This window comes from Rutidosis leptorrhynchoides, chromosome 8, assembly GCF_046630445.1.
Source record: "Rutidosis leptorrhynchoides isolate AG116_Rl617_1_P2 chromosome 8, CSIRO_AGI_Rlap_v1, whole genome shotgun sequence".
NCBI classification, from domain to species: Eukaryota; Viridiplantae; Streptophyta; class Magnoliopsida; order Asterales; family Asteraceae; genus Rutidosis; species Rutidosis leptorrhynchoides.
In genome coordinates this window covers 26,834,631-26,847,406 of record NC_092340.1, presented here as the reverse complement: position 1 = coordinate 26,847,406, position 12,776 = coordinate 26,834,631, and the positions used below count along the sequence as shown (strand labels likewise).

General features: G+C 32.8%; 1 protein-coding gene across 2 annotated transcripts; it reads right to left on the bottom strand.

Annotated features, from left to right (window-relative positions):
- Positions 1-2,527: 2,527 nt before the first annotated feature.
- LOC139861495 (uncharacterized) lies at positions 2,528-6,000 on the bottom strand. Of its 2 annotated transcripts, XM_071849893.1 has the most exons (3): positions 3,215-6,000; positions 2,762-3,136; positions 2,528-2,687 (listed from the first exon to the last, which is right to left on the bottom strand). In XM_071849893.1, exons 1-2 carry the CDS (start codon positions 5,895-5,897, stop codon positions 2,763-2,765), a joined length of 3,057 nt encoding a protein of 1,018 aa, XP_071705994.1. In that variant the 5' UTR covers positions 5,898-6,000; the 3' UTR covers positions 2,528-2,687; position 2,762. The 2 variants fall into 2 exon arrangements, with proteins under 2 accessions (XP_071705994.1, XP_071705993.1); XM_071849892.1 differs by having other exon boundaries at positions 2,528-3,136.
- Between the last annotated feature and the right edge of the window lie 6,776 nt (positions 6,001-12,776).

Here is a 12,776-nt window from a genome sequence, read left to right as displayed (position 1 = left end):
TCATATTAATATTAGTAAAACAATACATAAGGTGACTGAGTGTACTAAATCAGGTAGCAAAATTCAGAAATTCCTTTTAAGAATTTTTGGACAAAATCAACAGTGGATCATCCTGCACCAAAAATTCAAACTTGAAAATATGGAAGAATAAGATGAAGTGAAAGAAAATAATTGGACAAATTAAAATGAAATAGTAAGTAATGGATAGATACATGGGCACAATTTTTGGGCAGCAGTAGAAATCCAATGGAAGAAATAAAGTTTAAATACCATTTTCAGAGTTGACTTGGTGTGATCAAGCAAAGCTAAATCATAAAGCTTTTACTAACAGTTAAAAACTTGTAATCTTTGTTGATTACTGTAGATCATGATCTCGCATCGTCAAATCCTATGAAATGTGACCTGATGACAGATGTAGAAAAGTGACACAATCCCTGGGTTGTGAAGGAGGTTTTAAAAATAATTCTCCTTTTAAGGTATAGAGGAGAGGGGATGATTGGTATATTTGACCGGTTTCTACATACGGAAATAGCATGACTTACAATTTTGCAGCTCACTTTTAGCTTTTATACAACAAAATACAACCAAATGTTTATGGCAAAAACATGAACATACAGTTTGTTTAAAGAGGGCATATCAATTGCTTATAGCTTATTAAGCACCTCTGATTAGTTAACACTGCATTCTAGCTTATTTAAAAACAATTATTATAATTATATTAATTATTATTACTATTATTTTTATAATTATTATTAAGTTATTAATTATTATCATTATTTTATTTTATTTTATTTTATATTATTTTATATAACTAGTGGACAGGTTCTTATTTTGAACACATTTTAAAAACATTAGCACTTAAGTATATGCATTCCCAAACACACACAAAAAAGTTAAAAAACATAATATTAAAAAATCTATATTACACACCTAAAATTTTAAAAAGTTTCAAACTTTAAAAAAAAAAAAAAAAAAAAAAGGCTAACCTCAAGAAAACAGACTTGCCAAGCTCCTCAAACATAAGAAAACAGTGTTCGGTTCTGATTAACTTTACATACTTGTTCAGTGTTGACAGCAATATCTTGTCATAGCTAAATTCTTCAACAATGTTCGAACCAATTCTTGAGCCTCTGCATTTTCCTCAGAATTTGATGAATTTCTTTAGGATCGACTTGTTGAACTGCAGGTAACTGTGTATCCTCTAGGATTTTTATGCGGGTGGAATTTGTAATTTATGGAAAAAGATATGTTGGTGAAATTCATATGGGTTGTGGGAATCGAAGGGAAATGAAGCGACCCGTTAAATAAATATGCACTCATACTCATATTTTAAAGAGTGAACCACGACCACCCAAATATGCAGGTTGGGTATCTGGTTAAAAGTGGTTTGTGCCAAAGGAGTCAGGCTGAAATTATGTATATGTAGAAACTATATATGTATTTCAAGCAAGTATCCTGCATGAAACACACAATTGCATTGCAATAAGCTTAATGAACAGCTAATAACTTCAAAATTAAAACTTTGATATATGAAGCAAGCAAAACAGCACAAAACAACACCAATAATATCAGCTAGCATAAAGTCAAATATTAGCTAAAATTATTCTAACTGGCACTACATTAAAAACTTCTTAAGGATCAAAGTTTGTTGTCTGCAGCCTGAATCATGATGAGGTCAGTCATGTCAATAACATGTAGTAGCATTTAGCTGAAATAATAGTAAACAAAAAAAGATCGACATTATATATTAAGAGGTTCAAATAAGATCAAAGTCTCATTGGGGAATTTCATCAAGCAGTTGGTGCTCATTAAGGGTTACATACTCATTACACTAACTGATGAGGACTGGCCAAAGAAATTGAGAAATATGGCTTGTTCATCAAAACTTTGCATCACTATAATTTAAAAAACTCATCAATCATAGGTTTAAGTAATATCGTAAAATTATACTCTTTTGGAATAACATGTGTATAGCCGCACACATCGAAATCACAAGAATCTCACCTTTCTAGAGATACTTATTATAACAGATAAACTGTTAAAGCTTGAAAAAGAATCATGAAGTAATCATCAGAACTAAAAGAAAAGATGAAATGTTAAGGGAAGAGAAACAGATAAGTTCAATTAAGATGAAAATTTGGAAAATAAGCAATGCTAATTTCATAAATAAAAACGCAATAAAAGAATTTACAAAAACTGAAAAAATAAAAATAAAAATAAGTTTCTACAAAGAAATCGAGATATACAACGTGTTCAACAAACTTCTTCATCATTAACATCAAAAATTATCAATCGCACATTTAAGTAATATAAATTGATGTTTTTTAGAGTAACATAATGCAACATGCCAAAATACAGCCGTACACTTCAAAATCACAAAAAACGTAATTACTCCCCCAAAAAATTCAATTTTAAGTGTTCAATATATCATTAGTAATCATATTCAGAGATATAGAGCTTACAAACTAATAATTAAAAGTAATTCATAACCATAAATTGAAATCAAACAAGACAATGTGATACTCCTTAATTTGCTACATAAGTAAACTCATATAATTACATTACATCACCATGAAATCAAACCATATATTGAACATCTTTGACAGTAAATATAATGTAAGTCTAATACACATCATCTTCGACTTGACATTTAATTCCAATTCTTGAATGCAATCTTGGTATTCTACCTGAAGTACGTTGAATTTACTGTCAAACCATTTAGAGATAATCTACATATCATTAAAAAGATAAAACACGGCACCTCAAGTACGTTGAATTGCATCCAGAATATGTTGCAATTCATTGACAACATTTTTGATATTCATCCGTTGAGATGGGGAGTCCACAGAGCATGATACTCCGATCTTCACAGTTAAAGCCACACATTCCTCTATAATCTTTGCATTTGAAAGCCTACTTCTCGCATTGACATAATCCTCATGATGAAGATTTAAAAGTTCCCCGTCGATAATATCACTTACATGATCCGGTAAGGCCATGTGAGCAAAATTATGAAGGCTAAGACCATCCTTAAATGTGTCATCTGTCGGCCTTTTACCCGTCATCACTTCCAATAATAATATTCCGTAACTATAGATATCCCCACTGATTGTCATCTCATTTCTAAGACCATACTCTGCAAGTTATAAGCAATTACTACAGAATAATAGTTTATTAGTAAATTAAGTATATGTATAGGAGTACATCAGTTTACCTGGAGGTGCATAACCAATTGTTCCTTTGATGATAGATGAACTGTTTAAGCTTAAATCTGTTCCAAGAAATCGAGCTAGACCAAAGTCTCCAACATGGGCCACCATATCTTCATCAAGTAGAATGTTGCTTGGCTTCAAGTCACCATGAACAATGCTTGGTATGCAGTGATTGTGAAGATAATCAAGTGCATATGCGATGTTGATGAGAATATTTATTCTTTGAACAAGGTTGAGTCTAGATGTATAACTTTCACTTGAATGAAGCCAATCATGTAAACTTCCATTGGGCATGAACTCATAAACCAAAGCTTTGAAATCATTTCCTTGAAAGTCAACACTTGAACATGAGGTTATTATCTTCAACAAATTGCGATGTCGAATACTCCGCCATACTTCGCACTCCGCTCTAAAGCTTCTATCTGCTCCTCGGTTTTGAAGATGTAATACTTTGACTGCAACCAATTTGTCATCTTCATCGAGTGTTCCTTTATAAACAGAACTAAACCCACCCTTACCAATCAAGTTGGCTTCCGAGAAGCCATTGGTAGCTTTCAGAAGCTGACCGTATGAAAATTTCAAGAGTCGCCCATTCATCAATGATGATTGAGGCACTAGGTCCTTTCTTTTCCTTTTACAACAAAGGTACACGAAACTTAATATGCTGATGAGTCCGGACCCAATCAAAATAAATATCACAAAAAGAGGAAACTTTTGTCCATTATGTTTCTTCGTCAACTTGCATTTGGGTAACCCAAGTTCAACTAAGCCACCACAAAGCCTACTATTGCCCAAAATCGAGAACGCACTTGAATTAGCAAACACTCCTACTACCGGTACTTCATCCTCAAAGTCATTAAAGGATAGGTTCAAATATTGTAACGAGAATCGTTCGAAGAACTGTGGAATTTCGCCCGATAAATTATTATGAGAAAGATCAAGCGTTTCCAGTCCTCTAAGAGAACTTAACGACGATGGTATCATGCCTTGAAATAAGTTTCCCTTAAGGGATAAAAATGTAAGGCTAGTGCAACCACCAAGGCTACTAGGTATGTTACCCGATAAACGATTATCCGAAAAATCTAGATAACTCAACATATTGAGGTCTCCAACCTCTGCTGGAACTGAACCAGACAAATTGTTATGAGATAGATTTAACGTTAGCGTTAGCGATGAAAGTTGTAAAATTTCTTTCGGTATGCTGCCGCTTAGTTTGTTTTCATGAAGGTACAATTCTGATAATTGGCGACAGTTTCCTAGGCGTGATGGAATATGGCCTTCGAGTACATTGATAGATAAAGACAGAGTACCTAATTTCGATAAGTTTCCGATTGCATCTGGGATCCACCCTGAAAGTTGGTTCTGGAATAGAGTAAGATATTGTAGATTTTGAAGGTTACCAATAACAGAAGGTATTTTTCCTGTGAATTGATTTTGTGATAATTGTAAACTGCCTAATCCAACCAGATTACCTATTTCTGAAGGGATGTTTCCAGATAACATATTCGTTCCTACATCTAAGATTTCGATTTGATTTGAAAGATTACCAATGGATCCTGGAAGAGCTCCTTCAAAAATGCAATTAAAAATACTAAACGACTTTAATTTGCTGCAGTTTTTCAACGAATCGATAAACTTCATTTCACCAGCTTCTGCGCGTCCATGGAGGTTGGTATCACCTAAGTTTATTTTAGAAATATCACTTAATTTTCCAAAGTCAATGGTCACCGTCCCTCTAATATTATTGATATCAATTTGAAATATTCTTAATTTCGAACAATTAGATATCGAGGGTGGAAGAAATCCACTGAGTTGGTTGTCGTATAATTGAAGGAAATCAAGATTTGGGAGAGTTGCACCAATGTCGGGTGGAATAGTACCGCTAAGTTGATTCGTAGCCAAATACAATTCGGTTAGAAACGAGAGGTTATAAAGGGAACGAGGGATCGTTCCATCCAGTTTACACTCTCCAGCCTCAAATTGTCCCAAACTTTTCCAACTGCCTAAGGCGTCCGGAATATTCCCACCCAAAGGATTTGACTGAACTGAGAACACATGCATCGATGTGAGATTCCCCAAAGAAGATGGCATTCCACCAGTTAAGTTATTTTCGTAAAGTGAAAGATAAGTAAGTTTCGAGAGCAAACTAACCTCCTTAGGTATGCTTCCAACTAGCTGGTTTCTATGGAGAAAAAACTGTTCAAGATTGGAACAACCAGACAAGTTAGTTGGAATGACTCCGTTAAATTGGTTTCGCTGAAGAGCAAGGACGCGTAGTCTGGATAAACGACCCAGGTCTTGAGGGATGCTTCCTTTAAAACTGTTGTTTGCAAGTTCAAATAGACGAAGGAAGGTAAGGTTTCCTACATGAGGAGACAAAGAACCTTCGAGACCTTGCGAAATCAGTTGTATAGCAGTCACTCTTCTATGCCGTTTTCCACATGAAACACCACTCCAATCACAGAAATGGAAAGAGGTGTTCCATGAGTTTAAAACTCCATGTGAATCTCGTGTGATCATCTTCTTGAACGATAACAACGCCATGTGATCGGTCTCGTTTCCATCATAGGAAGCTGAGATGGTGGTGCCAGTCGCAAGAAATATAACAATAAAACCAGAAGAAAACAGAAAAGTAATAATATGAGATAAATATACTAAGCAGGATATTGGTTTCCTTGAATTCATTGCAGGGAGTTATTAAGTATGTACTACGTATTAGCTTTTTATATCCTCAATTTTTTGCATTAATATTTTGCACATACGGACCTTGGTATTGTTGCACATGGAAGTCAAGAGCATTGAGGGGTTAGAGCAAGTCAAGTCAACTCACTCGGAGGGGAATGAGTGGGGTGATGAGCACTGAAAGTCATGACAAGAGCACTGAAAGTCAAGTCTACCCACTAGTTGTTTAAGATCATAGTGCTTTTTGAATTGGTAGACATTCTTCTTTAATCTTTTTAATTTTTTAGTATACATGTAAAGATTTTTTTTGCCTATAAAAGCAATATAAAAAGCCAATAATTATTCTTCAAGTGTTCCAATAATGAAGTCGGGGCAAATGATAATTTGTTTACCATTATTCTCTTCTATTTCTTTTTCTTTCCACTACTATTATTGTATTGTTATGATATTTCTGATTACCACCACCGTCTCTGCTTCCTATAGAGGAAATGAGACAGATTACGAGGCTTTGGTGAAGATCAAGTCAATGATCACCCATGACCCAAATGTAGCTCTAAACTCACGGAACACTTCAATCTGATTGGAGTGATAGACTTAGTATGCTCTCTGTCTCCTTTTGTAGGGAATCTCAGCTTCCTCATTAGCACAACAACATTATCAAAAAATTATATTTAAAACCATATTTATTGAAATTTAACATTTTTTTTTGAAAAGCAGGATGAAATAAAAACCAAAACAAGGAAACAATACAAGGCATCGACCGCACAAAGGAAAGGCCGATCCACAATATCACGAACAACAAATGGGAAGCAGAGAAAGCAACCCACACGAGATTATAAAACTAAAAATACATAAGGGTTTACAAGCCAATTTAACCAATCGATATGTTTTCCTTTGATTCTACTCGAGATCCATTCGAACGACTTAATTTGTATTTCGTTTACAATTACCGAGGCACTCCAAGAGTCATTTTGGAAAACCTTCATGTTACGATTTTTCCACAAGTAGTAAGCACCAACCCATACGACGGCTTGCCAAAATTTGTGGCCTAGAGAGGACATGGCGAGAGATGAGTTCCCCTCAAGAATCCCGACACTTGAAATTTAACATGATTTAGAATACTTGAATTCTTGGTTGTTCTTGTAATATATCTTGGCACAATATACTTTTTTAAACTTTTGCTACTTAATAATGTTATTTCCTATTGCATACATGATGTCAAATATAAGCTAGAATGATTCTAACTGGTATGGCACTGAATTAGTAACTTTTTAAGGATCAAAGTTTCCATTGTCCTCATCAGAACTCAGTTAGCTGAAGTAACAGGAAACAGGAAATAATAAACATTAAATATTAAATGCTAAACTGAATTAGGATCAAAGTCTCATTGGAGAATTTCATCAAGCAGTTGGTGCTCATAAAGGGTTAAAATCTTCATAACATTAAATGACGACCAGCTACCAGCCAAAGAAATCAAGTAATATGAGTGTTCATTAAAGTTCTTCATTAATAACATAAAAAATCGTCAATCGTAGATTTAACTAATATAATTCAAGATTGAAGTTAATTCGAATAACATTTATGCAATATGCCAAAATATAGCCGCACACATCGAAATCACAAAAATCACAACTTTCCTAATATAACAGATAGACTGTTAAAGCTTTAGAGATCCAAAGACAACAAGAATCATGATTCAATTAAAAGATGAAATATGGAGCGTAAACTACAGCAAGTCAGCAAGTATCCCCCGAAATATTCAATTTGAAGTGTCCAATATATCATTGGAACCCTCCTTATTAATATAAAGCTTACAAACTAATTATTAAAAGTAATTCATAACCTTTATGATGTATTAAATTAAATTACCAAAAAATTGTACCTGCAGTTAAAAATTGGTAGAAAATGCAGAGAATAGAGACGAGGGAGGGATGGGAGAAATCATTAGGAGACTTTTTGGGCCACTACATTCTTGTTTTGGGCCACCGCTCTCTAGTTTGGGCCATTATTGGGCCGATCACATTATTCGGTGCAAGTAGATTTTCCCTAATCCACAAACCTATATTAATATTAGGGGTGTGTTCGGCATGCGCTTATGGAAGCTTATAACAGTTTCGACTTATGATCTTAATAAACTCTGAGTCATAAATTTGTTTGGTAGTACATATAAAATATATATAGCATTCTTCTTTAATCTTTTTAATTTTTTAGTATACATGTAAAGATTTTTTTCCTATAAAAGCAATATAAAAAGCCAATAATTATTCTTCAAGTGTTCCAATAATGAAGTCGGGGCAAATGATAATTTGTTTACCATTATTCTCTTCTATTTCTTTTTCTTTCCACTACTATTATTGTATTGTTATGATATTTCTGATTACCACCACCGTCTCTGCTTCCTATAGAGGAAATGAGACAGATTACGAGGCTTTGGTGAAGATCAAGTCAATGATCACCCATGACCCAAATGTAGCTCTAAACTCACGGAACACTTCAATCTGATTGGAGTGATAGACTTAGTATGCTCTCTGTCTCCTTTTGTAGGGAATCTCAGCTTCCTCATTAGCACAACAACATTATCAAAAAATTATATTTAAAACCATATTTATTGAAATTTAACATGATTTAGAATACTTGAATTCTTGGTTGTTCTTGTAATATATCTTGGCACAATATACTTTTTTAAACTTTTGCTACTTAATAATGTTATTTCCTATTGCATACATGATGTCAAATATAAGCTAGAATGATTCTAACTGGTATGGCACTGAATTAGTAACTTTTTAAGGATCAAAGTTTCCATTGTCCTCATCAGAACTCAGTTAGCTGAAGTAACAGGAAACAGGAAATAATAAACATTAAATATTAAATGCTAAACTGAATTAGAGGTTCAAATAGGATCAAAGTCTCATTGGGGAATTTCTAATTAAATTATATTCACCATCAAAACAGAAGTATAAGATGTAAAAATATACCTTTAAAATATAACTCAACTTCCTTAAACTTTATTTGTATGTTTTAAATAATGTTGAATCGCAGAGGTCTCATTATAGTTTTATTTGTATGTCTAACTAGCACTGTATAAAAACTTAAGGTTCCATTGTTTACATCATGTATCATGATGAGGTAGTCATGTCATTATGTAAACAAATAACATGTACAATAGCATTTAGCTGAAATAGCAGGAAACAAGTAATGATCGACACTGAAAATAATAGCGAAAATGCTAAACTGAATTAGGAAGTTCAAATAGGATCAAAGTCTCATTGGGGAATTTCATCAAGCAGTTGGTGCTCATAAAGCGTTAAATCTTCATAACAACAACTGACGACCAGGCTACCAGCCAAAGAAATCAAGTAATATGAGTGTTCATTAAAGAAAGTTCTTCATTAATAACATAAAAAATCGTCAATAGTAGATTTAACTAATAAAATTCAAAATTGAAGTTAATTCGAATAACATTTATGCAATATGCCAAAATATAGCCGCACACATCGAAATCACAAAAATCACAACTTTCCTAATATAACAGATAGACTGTTAAAGCTTTAGAGATCCAAAGACAAAAAGAATCATGATTCAATTAAAAGATGAAATATGGAGCGTAAACTACAGCAAGTCAGCAAGTATCCCCCAAAATATTCAATTTGAAGTGTCCAATATATCATTGGAACCCTCCTTATTAATGTAAAGCTTACAAACTAATAATTAAAAGTAATTCATAACCTTTAGCATGTATTAAATTAAATACTAAAAAATTGTACCTGCAGTTATGAAAATTGGGTAGTAAATGCAGAGAATAGAGACGAGGGAGGGATGGGAGAAATCATCAGGAGACTTTTTGGGCCACTACATTCTTGTTTTGGGCCACCGCTCTCTTGTTTGGGCCATTATTGGGCTGATCACATTATTCAGTGCAAGTAGGTTTACCCTAATCCACAAACCTATATTAATACTAGGGGTGTGTTCGGCATGCAGCTTATGGTAGCTTATAAGAGTTTGGACTTATGATAAGTTTCAGCTTCTAGCTCCAATCATAAGCTTCAACCATCAAGCTCCAACTATAAGCTCAAGCTTTAGTTAGTTTTGCCCAAACACACCCTAAATCAGCAAAGACTTTCGATTATATAGAAATCGAATTAATATTTGCAAGTTTCCAAATCAAGTTCCAGTGGTGGTGGTAGCGGTTTGTTTAAGTAATCAACTAGGGTCGTTTGCATACGCCAGCAACATGTGTCGGTTTGTTTACGTCATCATTAGGTTTGTTTCCGAATCAAGTGCAGTATTTGAGTTTCTTTAGGGTTTGAACGGTATTAAATTGAGATTCAAGGTTTAGAAATGGGGTACAAACTGAAAATTAGTTTTGAAATCTCTTTTATGAAATTATGAATCTCTGTAAATTTAGATTTATGTATTTTTTTCCATTTATATGCAAGTGCTCTTGATTGAAGAAGAGATCGAAGAGGGATTAAGAATAGAAGTTAGGTGAGTTTAAGATAATAAGTGAAAGATACAAGGTAAAAGGAGAAGAGGGGAAAAAGAGGAAAATTCCCTTATGTATCACACATGCAAATTTTAACGGAAAAAGTTAACGGACATTAGGGGCAGGGTCCATCGGTGATTCAGGAGGAAACCACATGGACCATTCTTGTCGAAAAAAGTATTGGGTCCGTAAGTGTTATTCAATACAAACTACAGGAATCATCTGTGAAACTTTGTCTTAATATTTCTATATATCCTCAAACACGTAAATATAAACAAATACTAGTTAAAGTCCAGCGATTTCGCGGATTTTATGAAATGATGATATTTAAAAAAAAAAAAATCAACCATGATAACATAAATAGACAATCCAACGATCCAAAAGTTCAAATTTGTAAAAATATAAATAGAAAAATCTTGTTCAAAAGTAATGGGCTTAAATTAAAAAGTAGTATTAAGCAACGGTCCATAGCTGCGAATAGGTTCAATGTATAAAGTCGCAGGCGCCAATAATGTATCTCTTTGATGTTTTTTTCTCAATTCTTCGTTCTAGTGTCCCACATATTCGTGAATGTCCTAAATATTTTGAGGTGGTCATGAATTGTGAATAATGCTAGTGCTTGTTATCATTATGGCCCATATTGCCTCCTCTAAATGAATATACTGAAATGAGAAAATACAAATCGACCCATTCATATGTGAGACGGTCGACCTAATAACCTCTAAACAACATCACAAAAATGAGCACTAAAGAAAGATCTTACTACCTATTCGTCAATGCCATCCTGATCTTCAAGCGCTTGTGGAGGGTCAAACAAAGTAAAGACATTTAGACTTATCTGTCTTTGTGACATGGTTAACATTCTTTGGTCCCTTGACTTCTTTTTTCAGGGGCTATTGCGTTAAGCATTTCCTGGTAACCATTCAATGATAGTCCTGCAAAGTACCAACGCAACATGCGGTTAAGAGGAATGTAAGGTATAACAGTGTAATTGTGATATTAAATATGAATACATTACGGGTTATTTTTATAGTCGGAGATTGCAAAGTACATACGGGTTTACATATGTCAGAATGATTGAAAAACAATTGCTGTGAAAGGTATGTTTTTCTTTGAATGTTTCTTTAACCAAAAGCAAACCCATTCAATTCAGGTATAGCAACGATATAAACGCAAACCCATTCAATTTGCGTATAGCAACGATATAAACGCTGTTACAGGATTAAGGAGTGAAACCAACCCTGTGAATAAAGCACAATAACATGTACTACAAAATGACCAACCAAAGCATTGATAGAAACTTTCTTCTATACCCACCAACATGTATTGGCTTATATAAGTGGTTTGACTATCTAAGGCTAAACATAACTTCAGAAGTTTGAAGGATATATTTATTTATACATAACCCATAGTGACATATGTTAAGAGCAAGTACATATGCATATTAATATTAGTAAAACAACGAGTCTTTTTGTTACATTAGTAGTCTATTCGATGTAATTACATTACCTTCTTTTCATTAGATTAAACATAATGACCATTTAGTTTCAAATTGAAACTTATAGTTTTCTATGCCGTTGTAAGTCTCTTTTATCATCTTGCTAGGGAGCGTTTGATTTATATAATGAAAAAATAATAAATTTCATTATATGTTTTAAATAAGTTTGCAATTACAATATGCATATCAATGATTCTTACTAAGATATATATTTTTTATTGAAATATTTTATAGTGAACCTAGCTAAAAAACGATATTCAATCAAATCGCTAATATGTATAATTTGATATATTACATGAAGAATATAAACTTTAATTGCATTGTTTTTAGAGATGTACTTAATTAATTTTTGTAAATAGTTAGACAACGGTAAATCGTTAAAAGAAAATGTTAGTGAGAAGAAAATATTTAGTACTCAAATTTTGAAAAAGAAAAAATATAACAATTTCAAAAAAGGAAAAAAAATTTAAAACATAAAAACATACACATCACTAATTCACTATTTGTTATCAAGGGAAACAATTATTTAAAAGGACTTAAAAATGTTTTAACAAATGAGTTTAAAAAAATAATAAAGAAAATACCGTTTTACCCGGTATTTTTAGTATATATATTTAAAGAATATGTGTCACGGTAAAATGTTTTCTACACATTAAACAAAAAAAAGTTAGCAAAGATAACACAATAGCCATCAACCATTTAACGAATTTAGACGTCTATTTATTAGATTTTAAATACATTTATCTATATCTATATAGTCATATATAAAGCTCTAAAATGATAATGTAATCATTAAACTAATTACTCTTTAATTTTCAAAATGATGATGTCATAATTTTATATTAATTTAATTAAGAAAATAATACGAAATCTTTTGTAAAAGAAAATACTAATCTCTCAT

Bases quoted from the DNA above. Each gene is read 5' to 3' on its own strand.
- LOC139861495 (XM_071849892.1), bottom strand. From the start codon at position 5,897: ATGAATTCAAGGAAACCAATATCCTGCTTAGTATATTTATCTCATATT. The intron at 3,137-3,214 runs GTAAACTGATGT...TATAACTTGCAG, and splicing joins AATTGGTTATGCACCTCCAG to AGTATGGTCTTAGAAATGAG.